This window comes from Chionomys nivalis, chromosome 15 (assembly GCF_950005125.1).
Source record: "Chionomys nivalis chromosome 15, mChiNiv1.1, whole genome shotgun sequence".
NCBI classification, from domain to species: Eukaryota; Metazoa; Chordata; class Mammalia; order Rodentia; family Cricetidae; genus Chionomys; species Chionomys nivalis.
Genome location: NC_080100.1, coordinates 24068148 through 24093214, shown reverse-complemented (window position 1 = coordinate 24093214; position 25067 = coordinate 24068148). Strand labels below are relative to the sequence as shown.

Below are 25067 nucleotides of genomic sequence, written 5' to 3'. Positions count from 1 at the left end.
AGGATGACTGCCTGTGTATTTAAAACCCCTTCGATAGCTCAGTTAGTAGATCACAGGACTGTAGGAAAAAATCAAAATAATGAAAATAAAAACAAATATAGCTTTTAAGACATTCCTCCTCTAAAGTTATTATGTCTCTTCTACTCTCCACAATGGAAGTCCACTTGTGAATGGAAAATCTCCCCCTAAAAGGTTCTACAACCTTAGGATTCCTGAACCAGTCCTCTTCAGTTTAGTTATAGAATTAAAAAGTAAATGGCATAGCGTTGCTTTTCTGTTCAAAGGGATTGAAGGCATTGATGGAAAAAAAGAGAGACCCTGGATGAATTCATAAAAGAAAATTAATGATGAGATTATATGACTATTACAGTAAGTATTCACTTATTAAAGACCTACTAAAACACCTTTGAATTTAACTTCATAAAAAGTTTATTGGTTAAGAAGTTCTGATTTATTGAATTATATTGGCTTAACAGTCACACATTTCTAGGCTCTATGCCAAGAAGTCCCATATGAACCCAAGGACAACGTGTTCTGAAAAGTTGAAAATATTCCGTGACTGTGAGAAATGTGCCTGAATGTTGGCTTCGGATGAACGTATTTCATTATTCTGTGACTGCAATAGTTAGAAGAGCACTCCTGAGAGGCAGCAGCAGCAATTCTAAGGTGGGTCCTGGTTACTGCTGCCCTACTTTCTAACTACCTAAACCTGTAGAAGGAATGTCCCATTTTCCTAGGTACATCAAATGTATCTCAAAACTCAAAAACCTGATTGTTTCCAAGACAGGGTCTTTCTCTGTAGTCCAGCCGGCCCAAACTCATCTTCCTCCGGGTGCTGAGCTTGCAGGCACACACCAACACAGAGCCTGATTTTCAGGAAGTATCTCATGGGGAAATTCAACACATGACAGACATGAGCTCCCACCCCCACCCCGAACCCCTCATTATGGGCTTCTATCCTGCAGGTATGACATGGTTGCTACCCTCTTGAAATCAGATACCTGTAGTTACCCACATACAACCTCACAAGATTGGGCCCAGTAACATTCTCTCACGGAGGGGAGTAAGGAAGGGTTCCTGGGGCAGCACACTCACTAAATGAAGCCCCTACCATTCCTGAGGATATGTGAGTGGTTCACAGTTTCTGGGCAGGGGGAGCTTTTCTCTTATTGTTTAGCCTCTAGTAAATTGCCCTCTGGTAAATCCTATAACCTCTCACCTAGGCCCCAATAAAACCCACTGGTTCACCAAGCTAGATTTGAGTGGAATCTTTTATATGGTCTGTCCTTGGAGTCCTATCTGTAGAGGGAGTCACTGATTCACATCCTCCCAGGTTACGTTCATATAACACTTCTATGCAATGTACTTCAGCCCCTGTGGTACCTGCACATAACTTCTAAAACTGCAGAACACATAAAACATGACTCCAAGACTTAAGTGAGATAAACGTTCTGGCATCAGAAGTGCTTTCCAGACTCCTGAGAGAAAACAGGTATTAAAACTAAAATTTTAACAGTAGCTTTATTTGAGTAGAATAATAAATACTTTGGGGTTTTTCCCATTTTTCTATTGTCAATAGGAATTACTATTTGACAGACATTGGAACTTTATTCATTAAGGTACAAACGCAATTACTGTCCCTCTCTAAAGCATTGCTAGAGTAGTTCCAGGGGGAAAGTAATTATGCACCCTTTATATGTATTGTTTGTTTGCTTAAGATACAGGCTCCCTATGTAGCCCCAGCTGGCCTGAAACACACTATGTAGAGCAGGCTATTCTCAAACTTGTTGTACTGCTTCTAGGCTTAGTTTCCCAAGTGCTGGAATTACAGCCATGTGATGTACTGAAAGTAGTTTTAAAGTACATATATATAGATATAGATATATAATTTATATGTGAATAAGTACATAATATGATAAAAAGAATCGCAAAAATAAAAAGGCTGTGTATGGTGGTTCATGCCTATAATTCCACCTCCCAGGAGGCTGAGAATGAAGGATTGCTATGACTTTGAGGCCTGTGGGAACTACAGAGTGAGACCCTGTCTCAAAAGACAAACAAATATAGTCATTGAGATGGCTCAGCAGATAAGAGTGTCTACAGACATGCCTAAGGCTGTGAGATTGATCCCCATACATGGAAAAGAACCAATTCCCAAAATTTGCCCTTTGACCTCTACACATATGCAGTGGTACCACTGTGCCCACAGACTTCATATTCTCTCTCTCTCTCTCTCTCTCTCTCTCTCTCTCTCTCTCTCTCTCTCTCTCTCTCACACACACACACACACACACACAATTAAAATACAATAAAAACTTAAAAAAAAAAGAAGGACTTTAAGAAAATAAAAATCTGACCAATTCCGCCCCTAAAAAGTTTATCCCTGGAAAAACTCCACCCCTAAGAAGTCCTATATAAGTCCATCTGCCTGTTCACTTGGCAGCTGTCCTTCTCTACCCTGGCAGAGGCTCTCCTAAATTCCTCCTTCCCAAATAAATCTCTTGAAAGAGTTTTGGGCGAAGACCGTCTTTCGGCACCGTGGAGCAAAATCTCTGCTGAGAAGTCCTCTTGGAGGAGTAGAGCAGAGAGAACTGACACTGACTCCTCGGCTGGGAACCTCCCTTAGGGGAGCAGAGCAGAAGTTTCCCCCGGAGCCTGAGCAGATTGCTACATTTCTGCAGAGGTTTCTCCTTAGCAGAGTGAAACAGAAGTAACAATTTGGGGCGGAGCTGAGAAGAAATGGATCCCTCTGCTGAAAAACTCCCTTGGGAACAGAGCAGAGCTCAGCTATAAAGGCTCTCTCTGCCCAGGAGGAGCAGGATTGCCAGCCACATCCTGCAGGGAGACCATCCCCCGCTAGACCCCAGTGTAGGCAGGTATACCCTGGCTTCCCAACAGGTCAGGATACCTTTCCCTCAGGAGCTGTGTCACTTGCAGTCAGAATGGCTAAGATTAAAAACACAAGTGACAGCTCATGCTGGCGAGGAAATGGAGCAAGAGAAACACTCCTCCATTGCTGGTGGGAGTGTGAACTTGTACAGCCACTTTGGAAATCAACATAGTGGTTTCCCAGAAAAGTGGAAATCGATCTACCTCAACACCCAAAGGATGTGCCATCGTTCCACAAGGACACTTGCTCAACTATGTTCACAGCAGCTTTATGGACAATAGCCAGAAACTGAAAACAACCTAGATGCCCATCAACAAAAGAATAGATAAAGAAAATGTGGTACATTTACAAGTGTAATATTACTCAGCTATTAAAAACAATAACATCATGAAAATTGTAGGCGAATGGATGCAACCAGGAAAAAAACTATCCAGAGTGAGGTAACCCACACCCAGAAAGACAAATATGGTATCTACTCACTTATAAGTGGATACTAAATGTAAAGCAAAGAATAATCATGCTACAATCCACAGAACTTGTGGCCAACCAATGACTGGTCCAGCTCAAGAACCAAGCCATGAGAGGGAACCCACCCATGACACTGCCTGGAGGGCCAGGCCCAGAGACTGGATGGTCTACAGACCAAAGATTGAATCAACTAGGACCAGCAGTGGGGGGGGGGGTGTCAATAAAATGATTCCTAATGATATTCTGCTATACTTGTAGCCCAGAGTCTAGCATAATCATAGACTTAATCTGCAACTGATGGGAGAAGATGCAGAGACTCACAGCTGAACATTAGGCAGAGCTCAGGGAATCCTGTGGAAAAGGGGGAGAAAAGATTTTAGGAGACAGAGGGGTCAAGGACACCACAAGAAAACTCACAGAATTAACTAGCTGGGACTCAGGGGCTCACGGGGACGATCAGGGAGCCTGTATAGGTCTGGCGTAGGCCCTCTGCATATATGTCATGGTTGTTTAGTTTGGTATTCTTATTAGCTGCACCCACAAAAACAAGGCAACAGATAATCTCACACCAGCAAATCCCAAAGAAGGGAAACACACACACTACCAACAACAACAAAGAAGAAACAAAAAACAACAGGAATTAAAAATCTCTGGTCATTAATATCCCTTACTATCAATGGCCTATAAAATGACACTGGCTAACAGAACGGCTACTAAAACAGGACCCGTCCTGCTGCATACAAACAACACATCTCAACTTTAACAACAGACATCACCTCAGAGTAAAGGGTTGGGAAAAGACTTCCCAAACAGATCTAAGAAACAAGCTGGTGTAGATATCCTAATAGCTAACAAAATAGACTTCAAACTAAAATTAATCAAGAGATGAAGAAGGCTGTTTCACATTCAACACAGGAAAAAATCATCAAGATAAAGTCTCAATTCTGAACATTTGTGCCCCAAACTCAAAGGTACCCACATTTGTAAAAGAAACATTACTAAAGCTTAAATCATACATCAAACCCCACACATTAATAGTGGGAGACTTCAACACTCCACTCTCACCAATGACAGGTCTGTCAGACAGAAAACTAACAGAGAAATAAAAGAACTAAAAATGTTATGACTGAAATGAGCTTAACAGACATCTACAGAACATTCCACCCAAACACACACAAGAAATACCTTCTTATCAGCACCTCAAGGGACTCCTAACAGTGGGAGCAGGGGCTATCTCTAACTCTTTTGCCTGCTTCTGAGACAACTTTCCTTCTACTGTGTTTCCTCGTGCAGCCTTAACATAAGAGGCAGTGCCTAGCCTTATTGGAACTAGATATGCCATGTTTGGCTGATTTCCCCAGAAGGCCTGCCCTTTTTTGAAGGGAAAGAAGCTGGGTAGATTAGTAGATCTTGGGGGAGAGTGGGAAGGTACAGGGATGAACTAAGAGGAGAAGAGAGTGGAGAAACTGTGGTCAGGTTGTAATATATGAGAAAGAATAAATTTAAGGAAAAAAAAGATAAGATTGGTAAGGTAGGGTAAGTTATAGTACACAGCTACAGTGTATAGTCATATTTTAATATATATCAGCAAATTAGTTAACATTTTGGTGTCCCGTATTCTTGACAGAATTTTGCTGTTTAGGCTGTCTATCATAAGCACAATTAAAAAATATAGAGCTAAGGAGATAGCTCAGTCAATAATGTACAGGTCATACAGGTCCAGAATCCCATTTAACCATATTTCTTTTCTGCCATCAACCCCAATAAGGTGATGATTCTTTTATATTTTTATTATAATTTTTATAATATTTTACATATATATGTAAATATAATACCTTATTATATGTTTTATATATTATAAATTATATTTTACATACATACATATATATTCATATGTGTGCTCATATGGGTGCATTATGCCATGGTGAACATGCATAGATCAAAGGACAATATTTAGGAGTTGCTTCTCTCCTTCCACCATATGAGTCCCAGAGACCAAAACCAGGCTGTCAGGCTTGGCAGTAGCACATTTACCTGCCTTGGTGATCTAAATAAAAATGGCCCCCATAGACCCAAAGGGAGTTGTGGCCTTGTTGGAGTGGGTGTAGATTTGTTGGAGGAAGTGTGTCACTGGGGTTGGGCTTTGAGGTCTTAGATGCTCAAGCCAAACCCAGTGTCTCACATTCTTCCTGCTGCCTGCCCATCCAGAAGTAGAACTCTAAGCTCCTTCTCCAGCACCAAAAGCCAGCCCCAGTTAATATTTTCATTTATAAGAGCTGCCCTGGTCGTGGTGTCTAGGCCACCAAGATGTCACAGCAATAGTCTCTTCACTGACTATGACAACTGTTGAGCCATCTCTTTGCAGGGTAATGATTTTAGACGGGAAAGTAAGAAACACTAGATAAATCCATTTTTAAAAAAAAATGCTCAAGTCACTGCAATTTAAGTATAAAATTATTTTTAAATTTTATTCAAATGTTTGGATGTTTGGATGACCTCACACTCAGGATTCAATAACAATCTATCAATAAACAAAAGACTGAAATTCTGCACAATAAAAAGGCATTTCTCCAGGTTCAACATGGGGTAATTTGAAAAATGTCAATTGAATCTAATAATTCACCTAAAGCAAATAAGTATATTATAAGCAATTTTCCTCATTCGTGTTTTATGATCTAAGTATGCTTAATTAGCATATAAATGGGCTCCTGAAAGTCTTTGATCATACTTTCAATCAATCATTTGATATGTGTCTGTGTTTAAGAACAGTTTGCTTAATTTATATTACTGACTCATTAACATTAAATTCACAAAAAATGGCAATTTAGCCTGTACCTAAATGTAACTTGACTAACACATACATTGTCTTTATAAAATCTACCATAGATTGTGCTGAGGAACACTGGACAGTACCATAGTCCTTTCAACATTATGTTAAAACAACAAAATCATCAACTAAAAGGAAGAGAAGAGCATGATGGGGAGGAGAATATTTAAAACCCTAATTACAATCTAAGTCTTGAAACAGGAAAAAGGACAGTGCTGTCTTATTTAATATTAATTTTTGGCCACTCTGTGTAAACACACATTTATATATAACCATGAAAGTGCAATGAGTATTGATTTGACGATAACAAAAAAGTTCAAATAGGTGAGTTCACAAACACAGAACCCACAATTATGATATGAATTATATATTAAAAATTTCATACAAGAGTTAGACTTAGGCACAAATAATGCAATTTAGTTTATGAGCATATTGATGTGGGATTCCACTTTGTATGCTGTGAATATGTTTTATTACCATTAATTAATAAAGAAGCTGCTTCAGGCTATAGTAGGGCAGAATATAACCAGGCTGGAAGAGATAGAGAGAGAGAGAATAGGCAGAGTCAAAGAGTTGCCATGTAACTGCCAAAGGAGACAGACACCCCAGAACCTTACTGGTAAACCAAGCCTCGTGGTAAAATATAAAATAACAGAAATGGGTTAATTTAAGATGTAAGAGCTAGCTAGAAATATGCTTAAGCTATTGGCCAAACAGTACTGCAATTAATATAGTTTCTGTGTGATTATTTCATGTCTGGGAGGCTGGGATACGAACAAGCAGCCTCTGCCTACAGAATACAATAATTGAAAAGATAGAAAAAGTAAAAAATAAGAACTAAAATGAAATATTAAAATTCTTCATTAAGCTGGGCATAGTGGCATACACCTTTAATTCCAGCACTCCGGAGATAGAGGCAGGAGGATCTCTCTTAGCTCAAGGCCAGCCTGGTCTACAAGAGCTAGTTCCAGGACAGACTCCAAAGCTACAGAGAAACCCTGTCTCAAAGAAAGAAAGAAAGAAAGAAAGAGAAAGAAAGAAAGAAGGAAGGAAGGAAGGAAGGAAGGAAGGAAGGAAGGAAGGAAGGAAGGAAGGAAGGAAGGAAGGAAGGACGGACGGACGGACGGACAGACAGACAGACTAGCCACAACAACCACCACGCTGGAAGAAGGCTCAAACTGCACAGTAGATAGAGAGCAAATGCATGATGCAAAGCAAGAGGGTGGGCATGGAAACACACAAGCACAGTAGAGCTTGGGGCAGAAAGGGGGCAAAGAAAGACAGAGATACATACAATGGGCTAGTGCTCCAACTGTAACCATCTGAGGGAGGCCCAGCTGAACTACCCTAAGCAGAAGCACTTCCCAAGCAATCTACACAATTTTTGAGAAACAGCAAGGCATTACTGTCTAAGTTAATGACTTTTAGGATGAATTATTAGATGACAAATGAAACTACTTGCTAATGAATATGCTGACCAGACAGGATAGGGTACTGTAACCCCACACTCAGAAAGCTGAGTCAGGCCAAGCATGAAGGAGGAAGAGGAGGAAGAGAGGGAGAAAAGGAAGTTGAAGCAAGATGGAGAGAGAGGAAGGGGAGGAGGAAAGTGGATGAGGGACAGAAAAAAGGAGGAAGAAATAATAAAAGAGAAAAAAAGAATAAGAAGGGAAAAGGCAGGAAAGGAGGAAAGACAGTAGGAGTGAAGGGAAAAAAGAATCTGAATTAAAATACAGCTGAATGTTTACCTTGGTGTTGGCCATGTCGACAATGTACTGGTCTCCTTTTATACATTCCATTACTTCAAAACCATCCCTGTCAATCACCTTGGCCTGTGAGCTTCCAGACACAACAAGAATCATGTCTCCTGTGTTACTGTATTGTAATGACTTGATCTGATGGCTATGCAAAAGAAAAAAGAAAATAGTCTAGTGAACAACAGAGCTTTTTATATATATACTTTTGCTCTATTTAGCATGGTCAAGAAAGGAAATGTATACAACTACAACATTAGTAACTCCAAAAGCACACACTCATCCTCCCATGCTTTTTACAACTTCCACAACAATTTGCTAAGACCTCCTAAATTTACGCCTTCAACTCTTGAGTCTTCTGGCTCTTTTCCAATAACCTTACCTGCAAAATTTTTTAAAGCTGTACCACAGTTTTATTTTTTAACCACAAAACTTTAAAAATAAGAATAAAAAGTAAGTGAGGATATCTTCTCTCCATAACTAGATATACAAGTCCTCTACTTCATTGGAAAGAAAATGGATTTTAAGCATTTTGTTGAAGCCAGTTATGAGAGACTCTGCAATCTTGCCCACAGAATGCTTGCGGATAAAGCCCATCATCATCTCAACAACAGCCACAAGGTATATATGAAATTTCATGTCTAGAATAGATGTGTATATGCAAATATTCTGAAATCAGAAAAAAAATCAGGATTCTCAAGGGTTTTCCCACAGGTTTTTCAGGTAATTCATAGCCAACCTATTGTTACCTGCATGTTGAAGGAATATGGGAAGTATGTGTGGGGATTTTACAGCTACTTTAATTACACATGATTTGTTGTTTCCTCCTTGTTTTGATACTGTACCCCAAATTTGAGAGCCTGACCCTTCAGCTCCCCAAGTGCTGAGATTATAGGTGTGTTCCATCACTTCCGATTTAAAGTTTCATTTTTTTACATGTAAGCAAATGTGTTTGTATGAATGTATGGTATATGTGTGTGTCCGTATGTCTGCATGTGCACTCCTGCATGAGATAGAGGCCAGAAAATGGTGTGGAAGTCCCTTGGAGCTGGAGTCACTGGCAAGAGAACAGTAAGTGCTCTTAACTGCTCAACCATCTCTCCAGCCCCCACATTCAGCTTAAACTATTCAAGATTTTAATAAGAAATAATGAATTATGGGTTTTGATCCTACTGCACGTACTGGCTTTGTGGGAGCCTAGGCAGTTTGGATGCTCACCTTACTAGACCTGGAAGGAGGTGGGAGGTCCTTGGACTTCCCACAGGGCAGGAAACCCTGACTGCTCTTCGGGCTGATGAGGGAGGGGGACTTGATTGGGGGAGGGGAAGGAAAATGGGAGGCAGTGGCGGGGAGGAGGCAGAAATCTTTAATAAATAAACCAATAATGAAAAAAGAAATAATGAATTATAAAATTTCTTAGAATCTGAAATATCAGGGTTCTAAAATGCTATTTTAAAAATCTAACCTTAGAGATGAAGAAAACTATCACATGAAAATTCTAAAAGATTAAGTCTGTCACCATTTTTATAAACCACGTGTCTCCCTCTCCAAATTTATGTGACGCACTTAGGAGATAAGGCTGTTAGCAAACAGTTAGATATAAATACGGTGAGCTTTTGCTTACTAGAATAAATGTCTCTAGATAAGATTAGAAAATGTGAGGACATCTGGGCATGTTGTTCAAGACCCTGCACTCAATCCCCAAACCAAAAAAATTAAACTAGATGAGCAGAGTGTATCTCCAGGTAAGATGGTGGGACAGATGCTGCATCCCTAGGAGGTAATTAAAGACAGTGTCAGAATAAGAAAAAATGTTCCAATCTAAAGAGAGAAAAACAGGTCAAAACATCTGTAATGTACAGAGAACACATAGAAAAAAAAGACAAGAGACCAGAAACTACCTATAAGAAACAAAACTGACATTCCAGATTTTTATGGTTTGAAAATTATTTGCATAAGCACATTGAGATACATCACCAGTGGGACCCAATTCTAAAATTTCATTTGTTCCGTGTGTACAACTGTGTTGCCACAGTTGGTGACAGGATCTACTCCCAAGCTTCAGCAGAGCAGAAGGCAGAACAACACAGAGGACATGCCACAGAGGGCAGAGGGAAAAGATAAGTCTGGTGAGTGATGGAGTCCTCAGGACAAGTTCCACAGCCCTCACAGCCTAAACACGGATGTGTTAATACAGAGACTCATAACTGGCCAAAGTGATGAATGTGAACAACTTTGAATGCTCAGCTATAGACTGATCATATGTATCAGCCTCCCCCTGCCCACGGCTTAGGAAACATCACAGAGGGAGCAGAAACAAGCCTAAGACAGCAAATGGAGAAAAGAGCTGTAAAGTAATGACTTCAGGACATGACATAGCTTTGCACACTTCAGTTTATGACAGCAGTGTGGTTACCTGTGTAGCCTGCACAAGATAAAGACAGTCAAATTCCAGCATGGATGGCAGAGGGACCCCTGAGGGCCTACCACTAATGGACAAATTCCTGTCAGTTGGTACAGCTGAGAGACAGAAAGGCTCACTCTCATTTTGGATGTGGTTACTGGTAAACTGCCCATGACCATGCCCATGACCACATACAATCAATATCAAATACTCTCAGAGCTATTTTAGAGCAGAGGAAGAGAAAGAGAGAGAGAGAGAGAGAGAGAGAGAGAGAGAGACAGAGACAGAGAGAGACAGAGAGAGACAGAGAGAGACAGAGAGAGACAGAGAGAGAGACAGAGAGAGAAGGCATGGTGGCAGATGCCTTTAATCACAGCACTCAGGAGGCAGAGGCAGGCAGATCTCTGTGAGTTCAAGACCAGACTAGTCTATGCAGTAAGTTGCAGGCCAGCCAGAGCTACCCAGAGAGACTCTGTCACAAAAAAAATATCAAAAAATAATAATTTTTATAAGCTTCTTATAATAGTTTCTTTTATGAATGTAAATCTTGTCATAAAAATCATTAAATATCTTGTTTTATATTAATAGACATATTCAAAATAAAATAAATATCATTTTAACAAAATTCTAGCCTGTTTGGTTCCATTTACTAAGTTTTTAACTCCAATGCTTAGAATGCATATGCTAAAAGCACATTGCGGGAACTCCTTCCGCTCCTTCAGCCAGTAGCCCCTGAGATACCAGCCCATTGGGGTGTGGTCACTCTTCCTTTAAAAAAGCAGCCACTTCCCTCTGCTCTCTCTCTGGTTTCCGGCTCCACTTCCAGCGACTAGGCTCCTTTCCTGATTGTGCAGAGGGCTGTTGTCTGGGACGGTGACCTGTAAGTTTTCCCCTTTAAATAAATAACCATTCTATTAATCATAATTCCAACCTGGTGTGGGATTGTTTGTGACTTACGCCTTCAAAAGCAACTATTAACTTGTGGTTATTTTATCTTCTAAAAACAGAATTTACAGAAGAAAAAATTAAATTCACGTCTATCTGTCCACAGCTCAAAATAATTATTACTCTTGCTGGTAACTAAGTCATGTACCTGCTTGAAACTTTTTTTCTGTAATGAGTAAGAAGAAGGACAAGACACTTGACCTCCTCCTCTGCCTCTGCATGGTCACACTGTTACACACACGTTCACATATACCACACACGTAAAAAATAATGTGTAACGAGAGTATATATTTCACCTGGAAGTTCATCACCAAGATGTCAGAGTACACAGAGAAATGGTGCTCTAAACCAAATGTCTGTGGGAGACAGGTCTAGAACAGCAAGGGCCGGCCGACCTAAGGAAGAAAGGACCTCTGGACTCAAGGCATTCTTTGTAGACTGGGAATGAGATCCTTAAGTAGGTTCTGTCCTGGACTGCAGATTTTTAATGTGCTTCCTTAGAAGGTGCCTTCTGGATTTACATTTAAGTCTGTCCATAAAATATAAAATTACTTGCTTGATTCTATGTATGAATTGTTCATTAATCTTCTCTTAGCTCCAAATCCACCCTTCGATGTTTGCTCTATAAAAATGAAAATGAACCCTGGAAATACTTTTCCTTTGCCAGCTGGCATTCGTTATACAGGACTGTTAAGTTTTATCAGAAGGATATTAGAAAGACATTGGAGGGAGGGTGTAGTGTGGTCCTCTTGAAGGACTTCTGTATGCTCGTGGCCTTTCCAGTGTCCGGCTCCAGAAACGTGCAATTTCTCCACATCAGGTTCCTCGAGTGCATATTTGTCAACAGTAGTTCCCTCAGTCTTAGAGCAGAGCGACTTTAAGACCTATTTCTGGAAAGTTCTGCCATCATAAAAATATCGCCACTTCTCTTCCTCGATGACCCACAGCCATGCCCTTTCAGAAAAGCTCTGGACCTCAAACCCAGAGGTTCTTCCCTGAATGCTATGTCAGCCCTAAAGACAGGGGTATTTCTTGTAGTGCTGTGCAGTCTTCATGCTTCTCTTTTTACCAAACTCTGATTATAATCAGCAATTTTTATTAAAGTGTTTCTGGTCGAATTACATCAGATTTCTATATCCTAATAAGACTCTGACAGATCAAATTTTAGGCAATCAATCAGGAACTGAGAAAATTATAGTCTATTTAGACCAACTGGGTTTTTATATATAAACAAAACATATCAGATCTTTGATAATTAGCATTTGAGACTGCTCAACAAAGGTCTTTAAATTAAGACTGAGAAACTTATTAGTGCATGGGACAAACCTCTGTTATTCCCACTGGGAAGTGCTAGTTTTCTTCCACCAAGCCTAAGAGAGCCAGCCCTATGCGTTATCACTGTTTTCTGGTGATTAATTTTTGTTTTCAAAAGTAAGTTAAAATCCTAAAAATAGCAAAATTTAAGGGGTGAAACAGGCAATGACCCCATCTCTCTGGCTAACTACTCTAACAAAAAGCTCTGTTCACATCTAGAGGGAGACCTAAATTTTCAGCAGTCCCACGTCAGTATCATTTTGCTTTTTAGCTAGAAAGGGAAGGGCTAACATTTTGTCCTGTGCTCTCTGTAGTCCTCTTTGCCCATGCTAAAATGAAAATGTTCAGAATGGGCTTCATCATTCCTGCCCCACTTTGCTTGTAGTTCTGCTAGCCACTGAGTTAAAAGGACAGGATTAGGAGTCATTAGACACAGTACTAAGAAGAATTAAAAGGCTTGTTCAAGGGGTGGAACATCTGCTCCTCAAATTCCTGCCTATACAACTAAGATTCCGATCAAAGAGAAAAGCAAGAAAGCCAATCTGACAGCAAACTGGAGTCATGAGGAAGTGGATGTTCTCTCAGGAGTAAACTGGAGTCATGAGGAAGTGGATGTTCTCTCAGGAGTAACTCTGGCACCAGAGGATGGCTTAGTAGCATTGCACAATTCTTTCTGTGAAGTTATTCATGGGGCAAAGTGGGAGTACATGAGTGTAAGTGAGGGGAGTGGGAAGGTGAAGACTGAGGATCCTTTTAAGTACTTTCTGCTTGGCTAGCAGAACAAGCTGGGACATGCAAGACAGATAAACACAGCTGTTTGGGGCTGTCACTTGGGGCTCATGAGCCAAGGTGTCCGGCTGTAGTGAAAAGTGCACCGGAATGTGAGTCAGAAGTCTAGAGATCTAAATCCCTTGCTCTGCTAACTAGCTGTATGATGATGAGCAAGCCCCGTCTGCTTCCCAGCATCTTATTTTACAGAAAATCCAGATAGGAACAGATGGCAGGACTAGACGAAGCTCTTCCTGAGCCACACCACTCATATGCTGCCTGGGTAATTCTGCTGAGTCCTGGTTTCCTCTACTGAATGACACTTAACTTACAGGACTGGACAGGGTTTTAAAAACAATATCACATACTCATTCATGCTGGAGAGATGGCCCGGTGGGTAAGCACTCTCAGCTCTTCCAGAAAACTTGGGTTCAATTCCCAGCATCTACATGGCTCCTTACAACTATCTGTAATGCCAGTTCCAGGGCATCTGATGCCCTCTTCTGGCCTCTGCAGGCACTGCACTCATGTGGTGCACAAGCAGGCAAAACACCCAGGTATACTATTTTTTTTTAATTTTTAAATATTGAAAGAATAATACTTAACTTATATGATTGAAATAAGGGTATAAATATAATAAATATATAAACTGGATATATAAAAATGACTCAAAGATTAAGAGCACTGCCTGTTCTTGAATAAGACTTGTACTTGGTTTCCAACACCCAAACAGGCAACTCACAACCACCTGTAACTCCAATTCCAGGTGATCCGACACCCTCTCTGACCTCTATAAGCACCAAACACAAACTTGCTTCATATACATACATGTGAGCAACCACCTATATACATAAAATAACATTTAGTCATAATTAAATAATGACAATGTGCATAAAGGAACCTAGTCAAGACCTTGAAACAAGTAGTTACCAATATCACTTCTTAATTTCCAAAGAATAAGACTGTGCTGTTACAGTGTAACCATCCCTCAATTCCCTGGAAGGACTGATTCAAGGAACACTGCAGTAACCACTACAGATGCTTTTTTAAGTACCGTTTTGTATCTGCAGTTGACTGAACCTGTGGCTATGGAACCTGCAGACATCAAGGCCCTATGTAGTCCACATGTACTGTCTAGTGCTGGAAACAGGCCGAGGAAGTTGGAGTGTGTGCTACAGCAGCAGGTTTCTACAGGACAGTGTCAGAGAACACTAGGCCAGATTACATCCTCAGCTGCTTTGAGGAACTTTAAAGAACAGATTCACAACACCAAAGGCTTTGATGGATGCCAAAGTCCAACCACCATATTCAACTGTTATTAACTAAATGAGCTATTAATGCATCTTCATCAAATATCTAATTGGCAAAAAGAAGGGCAAATCATTAATAAGTTAAAAGATAGAATCAGGAACTAGAATAATGATTCAACAAAATCAAGACAGCCGGGCGATGGTGGCGCACGTCTTTAATCCCAGCACTTGGGAGGCAGAGGCAGGTGGATCTCTGTGAGTTCGAGACCAGCCTGGTCTACAGAGCTAGTTCCAGGACAGGCTCCAAAGCCACAGAGAAACCCTGTCTCGAAAAACCAAAAATAAAAAAATAAAATAAAATAATAAAATAAAATAAATCAAGACAATAAAATTGAACGAAACACCTGCTCCCGCCATACTTCACTTTCTAGAAATGCTTAGATGCTGAAGAGATGGCTCAGCAGTTAAGACCACAAATTGCCAGCATCCATGTCAGCAGTGCACAGCTGCCTGCAGCTGCAGCTCCAGGGTATCTCTGACACCCGCTTCTGAGCTCCACGGGCTCCTACACTCACACAAGCATAACCTGGTGCCTACATTTCCAGTATTCACTGGTTATGTGCAGTGAGGATCACACTGGGTAGGGAACTTTCCATAGTATAAGAGATTCTACTGTTTGCTGGCTAAGTAGATATCAAGAACAGATCATTAGATTACTTACCCTGTGGATGTGTTCAAAAGAGGAGATGCAAGACAAGGGTAAAGACAGAATGAACCCAAGTGATACTGGATTAGAATGAGAGGCACTCTGCGACTCATGTTGGCTTCATTCAGATTCAGACAGATACAAAAGTTACCAATATATGACATACACAGATTAGTATATAAACATGTAATTTCTAGCTTAGTTCTCCTAAAGCCAATGATACCCCAAGACAACAAACATGAGAAACTCTATCTTGCTTAATAGTATTATCCTCAATTAATAAGCTTAATTTTAGAAAAAAATTTAAAGATTTATCTTATGTATTTAAGTGCTCTATCGAATTTATGCCACTTTATCAGATCATACTATAAATGACTGTGAGCCACCATGTGGTTGTTGGGAATTGCTTAGGACCTCTGGAAGAACAGCCAGTGTGTTTGACTGCTGAGCCATCTCTCCAGCCCTAATTTCAGAAATTTTAATCTTTCATACACAAAATTTCTGAAATTATGTTTATTAAAAATTTTTAAGAATCATTAAGACCTTGTCATTTAAGCACACACACACATACAGTATGTGTGTGTGTGCATTTTCTACATCTTTTCATTCAAAAGGTAAAGAAAAAAATTGCTTCAGTGTCAATGAACATTCCAGCATTCATATTTGGTCTCCAAATACCATTGCTGCAATGCTTGTTGAAGAAGCACTAATTCCAAGACTTGGAAAGAAATATATCGGGAAGTCTATATTGTGTTGTCTCAGGAACTAAATCAGCTTTTAAAGACATATAAATTCATGTCAAATTATAATCAGTGAGGGCTCCCAGTGGACAAAACCGGATAATTTAAAGACCCCCCACCCAAAAAAAAGGCTGCAACTAACTGAAACCCATGAAAATGGTTAAAAGAAGTACTAGAAGTATAGAAAGTCAAAGAAAAGGAAAAAATAGTTGTATCAATGCTATAGTTACTTTCCTACAACTGTGACAAAGCACTATGACCAAGGCAAATTGTAAAAGAAAAATGTTCAATTGGGCAAATGGTTTCAGAGGGTTAGAGTCCATGAAGGTAGAGCAAATGCATAGCATCAGGAACAGTGGACAGAGTACATTTTAATCCTTTGGCACAATGCTAACTGATCAACAAAGCAGCATGGACCACTACCTGAATACTGGTTTAATGTACATAACATACATAAACAAAAATATAAACAAAAACACATTATAAGCCAGGTATGGTGGCACATGCCTTTAATCTCAGCACCTAGGAAGCAAAGGCAGAGGAATTTCTGTGGGTTTAAGGTCAGGCTGGTCTACATAGTGAGTTCCAAGACAGCCAGGATGTATGGAAAAACCCTATCTCTAAAAATCAAAAGACTACCACATTATACAGCATTGACTGGAATATTTTCAAGACATTTTTTGTGTGTGTATATTGAAAAAAATTTCCGCCTCCTCCCATTTCCCTCTCCTCCCCCCACTCCTCTCCCCCTCCCCCCTCTCTTCTCCCCCTCCCCCCCTCTCTTCTCCCCCTTCCTCACCAGTCCAAAGAGCAGTCACAGTTCCCTGCCCTGTGGGAAGTCCAAGGTCCTCCCCCCTCCATTCAGGACTGGGAAGGTGTGCATCCAAACAGGCTAGGCTCCCATACAGCCAGTACATGCAGTAGAATCAAAACCCAGTGCCACTGTCCTTGGCTTTTCATCAGCCCTCATTGTCTGCCATGTTCAGAGAGTCCGGTTTTATCCCATGCTTTTTCATTCCCAGTCCAGCTGGCCTTGGTAAGCTCCCAATAGGTCAGTCCCTCTGTCTCAGTGGGTGGGCGCACCCCTCGCGGTCCTGACTTCCTTGCTCATGTTCTCCCTCCTTCTGCTCCTCATTTGGACCTTGGGAGCTCAGTCCAGTGCCAGTGTGGTAAGGGGAAATGGGGAGAGAAAAGTGAGAAGGGGAGGATGGGGAGAACGTGGGGAAATGGGATGGTTGGGATAAGGGAAGAGTGGATATGGAAGCAGGGAAGTATATATCTTAATTAAGGGAGCCATCTTAGGGTTGGCAAGAGACTTGACTCTAGAGGGGCTCCCAAGGAGATGTCCCCAGCTAGTTCCTTGGGCAGCTGAGGAGAGGGAACCTGAAATGACCTTATCCTATAACCATACTGATGAATATCTTGCATATCACCATAAAAACTTCATCTGGAGGGGGCTGGAGAGATGGCTCAGTGGTTAAGAGCATTGTCTGCTCTTCCAAAGGTCCTGAGTTCAATTCCCAGCAACCACATGGTGGCTCACAACCATCTGTAAAGAGGTCTGGCACCCTCTTCTGGCCTTCAGGCATACACACAGAATATTGTATACATAATAAATAAATATTAAAAAAAAAAAAAACTTCATCTGGAGATGGATGGAGATAGAGACAGAGACCCACATTGGAGCACCGGACATGTTTTTTTTTTAATGATGGAAAATGCCTTTAAAACAGAAATCAAGGTCTAAAAGATGGCTCAGTGGGTAAAGATGTCTGTTGCCAAGCCTGAAGATCTGTTCTAGATCCCCAGGACCCACACAATGAAAGGAGAGAACCCACCCCTAAAATTTGTCCCTGATCTTCACAGGGGCGCCATGGCACATGCACCTACACACATATATAAGGAAGTGTGTGTGTGTGTGTGGGTGGGTGTGTATAAATGAAGCTAAGGAAAAGAAATGTACAGTTTTATTTTCATTTAATAATGATATAAGTTATATAAGTTAAATATCATTCATTATAGACTGAGTTAAATGACCTCTAAATATGAAAATAATAACAAGCCAAATATAGAGATATTACATACCACTCACAAGGCTGAAGGGATCGAAATGCCTTGAAAGAAGCATCCATTCCAGCAAAATCCCAAAATTTAACATCGTAGTCATATCCTCCAGTGACCAAACGGGCACCTGAGGGATCCAAACCCAAAGCAGACACCTGTTCAAAACAAGTGAACAAATGAGTGGAAGAGAGCAAGGTACTATTCCAGTCCCCAGTCTGATCCCCAGCACCACCGCTATCAGCACTGCAAACACGCACCGTAAGCTATTACTGTTCTGAGAAAGCACCGATGGATAGCATCCTTCATGTTATTTGTTGTAAGCATTGCTTATCTTAAACTAAAGAAAAATACTGGTATTTATGTGTGTATGGTGGTGTTTGTAATGTGTGTGCTGGCATGTTTGTGGGAAACAGGCAGATTGCTGGAGTTTACTAGCCAGCCATCCTTGCCAAATCAATGGGTTCCAGGTTTAGTAAGAGAAGATAAAGAACAACTGAGGAAGTTGCTGATGTCAGTCCCTAGCTTCTACATGCACACTCACGCATACCTGTACATGCACAGGCCATGTGAACCAGAACATATTCATCCCCACCTCTCGGCTTAAATAATTCAGCTGGGCTTGGTGGCACACACCTTTAATTCCAACTCTCAGGAGGCAGAGGCAGGTGGATCTCTGTGAGTTCCTGGACAGTCAGAGCTATATAATGAGATCCTATCACCTATCACCTGTCTCAAACAACAACAAAAAAAAAGAAAGAGAAAAGGAGGGAAGGAAGGTGGGAAGGAAGGAGGGAAGGAAGGAAGGAAGGAAGGAAGGAAGGAAGGAAGGAAGGAAGGAAGGAAGGAAGGAAGGAAGGAAGGAAGGAATTCTTACATAACTCAAACAACACAGTAAGAAATATGAGATAAATCTGCCTCTAACAAGAAAGAACAGAATAAATCTCTAAGTTAATTGTGCTACTAAAGACAGAAAGAGCCAGGTGGTAGTGGCAGGTGGTGCATGCCTTTAATCCCAGCATTCGGGAGGCAGAGGCACAGAGGTCAGGCGAATCTCTGTGAGTTTAAGGCCAGCCAGGTCTACAAGAGCTAGTTCCAGAACAGGGTCCAAAGCTACAGAAAAACCCAGTTTCAAAAAACCAAGACACAAGGATGACAAATTCTAGGGGCAGGGCAAAATGACATGATGATGAAGGTTTATTATTGAGATTTTTTTTTTTCAAGATGGCTATGGTGTTTTGTTCTAGAGGAGCTGTTTTCTTGTTTTCGGGGTTGGGGATTGGTTTAGGGAGTACTTGGCTTTTTTTGTTTTGTTTTAAGACAAGGTTTCGATAGGAAGACCTAACTGGAACTCAAACTGACATGTTCCTCTTGTCCCTGACTCCAGCATGCTAGGATTGCAAGCATGCACTCCCATGCCAGGATTCACAGTGATGTTGTCAGAGCTAGCATTCAGATGTAGCAAGATCGCTGTCAACACTATAAGCATTATTCCATATAAACCAAAGGATATGAAATCTGTAAAGCAAGTCTCAATGGGGACAAAATAATCTGCCCAAGTTAGGGAATGTGTCCTTCCACAAGCTAAACTAACCCCCAATCCCTGTGTTCTCAAGAGTTGAAGAACACAGAAAGTTTCTCCAGTGTGTTTTAATCACAATGAAAGAAAACAAAAACTCACCAAAGTGTCAGTATAATTCAACAGATGCTTATTCTAAACGTATTATTAAAGAAATAATTATCTTAATTGACATAAAATGCAGAAATAGGTACCAAATTATTATGGACAATGGTTTAGACTTTTCTGACCAAGAAATAAATTATTTTAAGATTTCTATTTTAGCTTACTACATAAAATAACAGATCATGTCCTACGCCTACCCCAGGCCATCTTTTATTTATTTTCTTGAGATTACAATATAATTCTAACATTTCTCCCTTCCCGTCCCTCCCTCCAAAACCTCCCCTATCTCCCTCCCTAGTCTCCTTCAGATTCACACACAGCCTTTCTTCCCTAACTGCTACTGCATGCATACGTGTCTACATATATCCACACGTCTCCTTCAGATCTACAGCCCCATTCTTCCCTAACTGCTACTGCATGCATACGTGTCTACGTATATCCACATGTCTTTTACTCCAGCCTGAGAACGGACTCTAGCATTTCATCCTCAGCTCTCTGCCTCATACTTAAGAGTGCTTGCCACTTTCTCAGTCCTAAGCTTCAGATGTGAATCCAGAATTAGGTGATTTATTTGACCTGGCAGAATACTGACCATATAAATGTTTGAATATTTGACAGTTTTTTCATGATTATAGAAAAATATTTAAAATATCATTTTAATTTAAATTGTTTACGAAATCATGCCCAAGGAACATTTAATAAAGAATTTTTCACCTCAATATAAACCATTGGTCATACATTTTTATTTTAAATTTTAAAAGAAACGTCTACAAAACTCCCACTTTTAAATCTTTCAGTCCTTTTTTGAGATGACAAAAAACATCCACTTTTACTATCACCATCAGCAGTTTATTAACGCAACATGTAAAATAGATATGCTCATAGAGAAACGTATAACATGATATACCTATGTACACTGGAAACGAAGAAAATTTAAAAGCAACAGCCTAACCTTTCACTCTTAGAAACTATCAAAAGAAAAGCAAGTAAATTGAATGGAAGCAAAAAGGAGGAGTTAGAAAATTCGAAGTTGTCTTAATTAGGGCTTCCTATTGCTGAGAAGAAACACCATGACCAGGGCAACTCTCATAAAGAAAACATTTACAGTTTCAGAGGTTCAGTTCATTATCGTCATGACAGGGAGTATGTCAGCAAACAGGTAGATGTGGTATTGGAGCTGAGACTTACATCTTGCAAGCAACCGGAAGTTGACTAACAGTCACACTGAGAAGTTTGAGCAAGAGAGACCTCAAGGCCAACCCACAGTGACACACTTCCTCCAACAAGGCCACACCTTCTAAAAGTGCCGCTCCCCTTGGGGGCCATTTTCTTTCAAACCACCACAGGAGTGGAAAGTGAAACAGAACTTTGCAAACACAGAAAAATTCACAGAACTAGAATAGTTGGTCCAGTGAATTTTTCAATGAAAACAAGAAACCTTTATTAGAGTAGGTAATCAAAAGAGAAAGAATTACTAATGTTGGGACTGAAAGAAAGAATTCACTGTCTGGGACTGGAGACGGGTCAGCAGTTCAAAGCACTGGCTACACTTCATAGGACCCACATGCATACTGGCGCTCAAGGAGGACCAGAAAGGATGCTGAACACACTAGAACTGGAGTGGCAGAAGGTTGTGAGCTGTGTGAGTGCGGGAATTGAACCCAGGTCCGCTGAGGCACCTCTCCTGTCCCATATTTTTTTACAGCATATGTTAATAAGAAGAAAATAAAGGCAGCAGTTCTCAAATATTTGGGAAAAACTTCCCACTCCCAAAAATCTGTCAAAACCATTTAGATTCAGAATCTACTGAAGACCACAAATATTTTTTAATATAACATTTATGTGTATTGACATTAACCACCAGAAATGAGGCTATTTCATTTCATTTAAAATAACATTAAACTGATTATACTTAACAAATACATGTATGAAAACATCTTTACAAATGAAAAGCTTCTGTGGCATGAATGACAGACACTATTTTAAGATTCCTATCTATAATTTTCACATTTCTGGATCGAACTCTGTTGAATGTTTTCTTTCTCAGTATAGAATGTGTTTCCTTCTTATGTGACACACATCTAAAAATAAATGGCAGTCTCAGTGAGACGAGAAGGTATGCTTTTACAGTTTCAGCATCTGTAATGCTGCCATTGCATATGCACTCTGCTCACTCAACCATCATTTTTGATAATTTTGCAATAACACACAATGATTTCACCTTACATAGCGAGTATTTCTACTATTAGGCTTTAAGTAACATAAGTAGGTAAATAATATGAAAATACAATATAATTAATGTAATCTTGGAGCAACACAGAACCATTTAAAGTGTATTTCTTATCTCAACATTTAACAGCAAAGTGAATAAATTTATGCCTTTCACTGATACGGAATAAAGCTGAGGACAATGGGAAATTTTCCCAAGCCATTAGAAACAAAACTATTATTTGAGTGTCACTTTATAATGTATCTAGATCCCAGGAAAAGAGGTTCTTAACGCCAACAACAACACTGACAATAAGAGGTCTACTCTGACATGTTAAACTTACCGTTTTCGTGCCATGCTTCAGTGTTATCTCATGCGAATCAGGAATCCTCTGGACAGGGTTCTGAAACAGAAAGGTTCCATAACATCAGTGAGTAAAATAATGTCCATGTGGATCTACACAGCACATTAACGGGGGTACACTTCCGTGTGTGCCCAAAGACTATGCGGGACAAGCACTCTAGCAGAGCAGAGCTACTGTGCCAAGCCTTTATTTTCTCCTCTTTGAAAGTTTGAAAAAAATTTTACTAATTGTTTAGTGTGCATGTGTGTGTATGTGTGTATACATATGTAGTCCACGGAAATACACATATACAATATACAACTTGTCCCCCATTCCCTCCTTCCACCACGTGGTCACAGGGATGGAATTCAGTGTCTACCTACTGCATCGTCTTATTAGCCCCTTTCTGAAACTTTTGGAAGATTTTCGGCAGGATTTTTCTAAGGTACTCAGACTAGCCTTGAACTTGCTGTGTAGCCCAAGGCTCTGAGCTTGCAAACCTTCTGTCTCCCTCAAGAGTGATGGGGAGCCGGGCGGTGGTGGCGCACGCCTTTAATCCCAGCACTTGGGAGGCAGAGGTAGGCGGATCTCTGTGAGTTCGAGACCAGCCTGGTCTACAAGAGCTAGTTCCAGGACAGGCTCCAAAGCCACAGAGAAACCCTATCTCAAAAAACAAAAAAAAAAAAAAAAAAAAAAAAAAAAAAAAAAAAGAGTGATGGGGATTACAAACAGAAGCTGCTGTCTACCGTGAGATCAAAACAGAATCATTATGCTTATTTGTTTATCACAAAGTCTTAAAAGAAAAGTGGGGGGTGGGGAACGACTGGAGAGATGGTTCAGTAGTTAAGAGCACTTAAGAACACCCAATGCCCACATGACAGTTCACAGCCTTTTGTAACTCCAGTTCCAGGTGATCCAACACCCTCTTCTGGAATCCATGGGCTCCTACATACACATGGGGCACACACACATACATATAAAAGTAATAAGTAATTCTTTTAAAGAAAAATAAATGAAGCAGGGAGGGACGCCTTTAGTTCCAGCACTCAGAGAGGCAGAGACAAGAGAATCTCAGTGAGTCTGAGGCCAGCCTGGTCTACAGAGCGAGTTCCAGTACAGCCAGAACTATACAGAGAAACTCTGTCTCAAAAAAAAAAAAAGATGTCTTTCTTCTTCTGGATATCTAGATAACTACAATTCATCATCTATTTCTGCTTATAAGTGATTTGGGCATTCTTTTTGTTTGTTTGTTCTCAAGACATGGTTTCTCTGCATAGGCCTCGCTGTCCCGAACTTACTTACTGTAAATCAAGCATTAAAAAACAAATCAGTAGATACTGATAATATTTGAGATATTAAGGATTTGTTTTTCCTTGAAGTCACAAATTATAGAAATCAAGAAAGATTAAAAGCTTCTGTCAGGGCCAATGCGATGTTCAGTAGTTAAATACTTACGACCAAACCTGAGCACCTGAACATTATCCCTGGGACCACAGAAAGCCGACTCCCACAAGCTACACCCTGCCCTCTACACATGTAACAAGGCAAAAGCATGCCCCCAACACTAATAAATAAAATGTATATATAAAAAAAAAGAAAGGCTAGTGAGATGGCTCGGTGGATAAAGGCACCTGCTGTCAAGCTGGGTGAGCTGAGATGAATCTCAGGACCACACATAAAGGAAGGAGAGAACGGACTCCCAAATGTTGTCATTCAACATCCCTAAGCACACTATAGCATGTGGATACACACAGAGAGAAACTAGAGGATGGAGGACCAAATGTAAAAAGAAACTTTTAATAAAGTTTACAGTTTAAAAAAAATCTTGATTAAAGTTGAAAAATATCTCCAAATTGGGACTGGAGAGACAGATTAGCCGTTAAGAGCACTGAATGCCCTTTCAGAGGAACCAGATTCAATTCCCAGCCACATGGTGGCTCACAACCATCTGTAAATCCAGCTCTAGAAGATCTAATGCCTCTGGCTTCCACAGGCAGCAGGCATCCATCTGGTATGCTAACATATATGTAGGCCAAACACTGATACACGAAGAATAAATTTAAAACAAAACCTTTACATCTTCGTAAGTACAGTACTTTGATATATAAGGAAAAACACCTCAACAATTTTCAAAATTCTCTATTATAAAACTCAAAGGAGCCGGGCGGTGGTAGCATATGTCTTTAATCCCAACACTCGGGAGGCAGAGGCAGGCGGATCTCTGTGAGTTCAAGGCCAGTCTGGTCTACAAGAGCTAGTTCCAGGACAGCTAGAACTGTTACACAGAGAAACCCTGTCAAAAAAAAAAAAAAAAAAAACCCTCAAAGGGAACCTAACAGGCATTGAAAAAACAATAGAGTAGATTTGCTGACCAATTTAAAACAAATTTGTTCTGTAAAACACTGCTTTCAGATAAATAGTAAATATCAAAATCTGGCTGTTATCTTAGTAAAACATGATCATTTCTTTCTGCTCTCTGGACACTGTGTACACTTAAGTACACAGTGTACATAGACAACTCTAAGCAGAATGATAAGTTGCTCCCTACTTGATAATCATTTATTCAAGTGAGATCATAATACTCAGGAAGTGGACATCAGGTATCTACCAACCTGCCCTCTCAAGAAGTTCATGAATGAGATAGAATGACTATAATTTTGGTTTTGGTTTTTTTTTTTGTTTTTGGTTTTTTTTTGTTTTTGTT

At 40.2% G+C, this 25067-nt stretch overlaps 1 protein-coding gene across 3 annotated transcripts in view; it reads right to left on the bottom strand.

The window, feature by feature from the left end:
- Positions 1-25067, bottom strand: part of Wdr70 (WD repeat domain 70) — a 212075-nt gene that overhangs the window by 144919 nt on the left and 42089 nt on the right. For all 3 annotated transcript variants that reach the window (XM_057790125.1, XM_057790126.1, XM_057790127.1), the window contains 3 exons: positions 22364-22423; positions 18152-18285; positions 7934-8087 (listed from right to left, as the gene is read on the bottom strand). In XM_057790125.1, coding sequence (XP_057646108.1) covers positions 7934-8087; positions 18152-18285; positions 22364-22423 — 348 coding nt within the window. The remainder of the gene's footprint in view (positions 1-7933; positions 8088-18151; positions 18286-22363; positions 22424-25067) is intronic.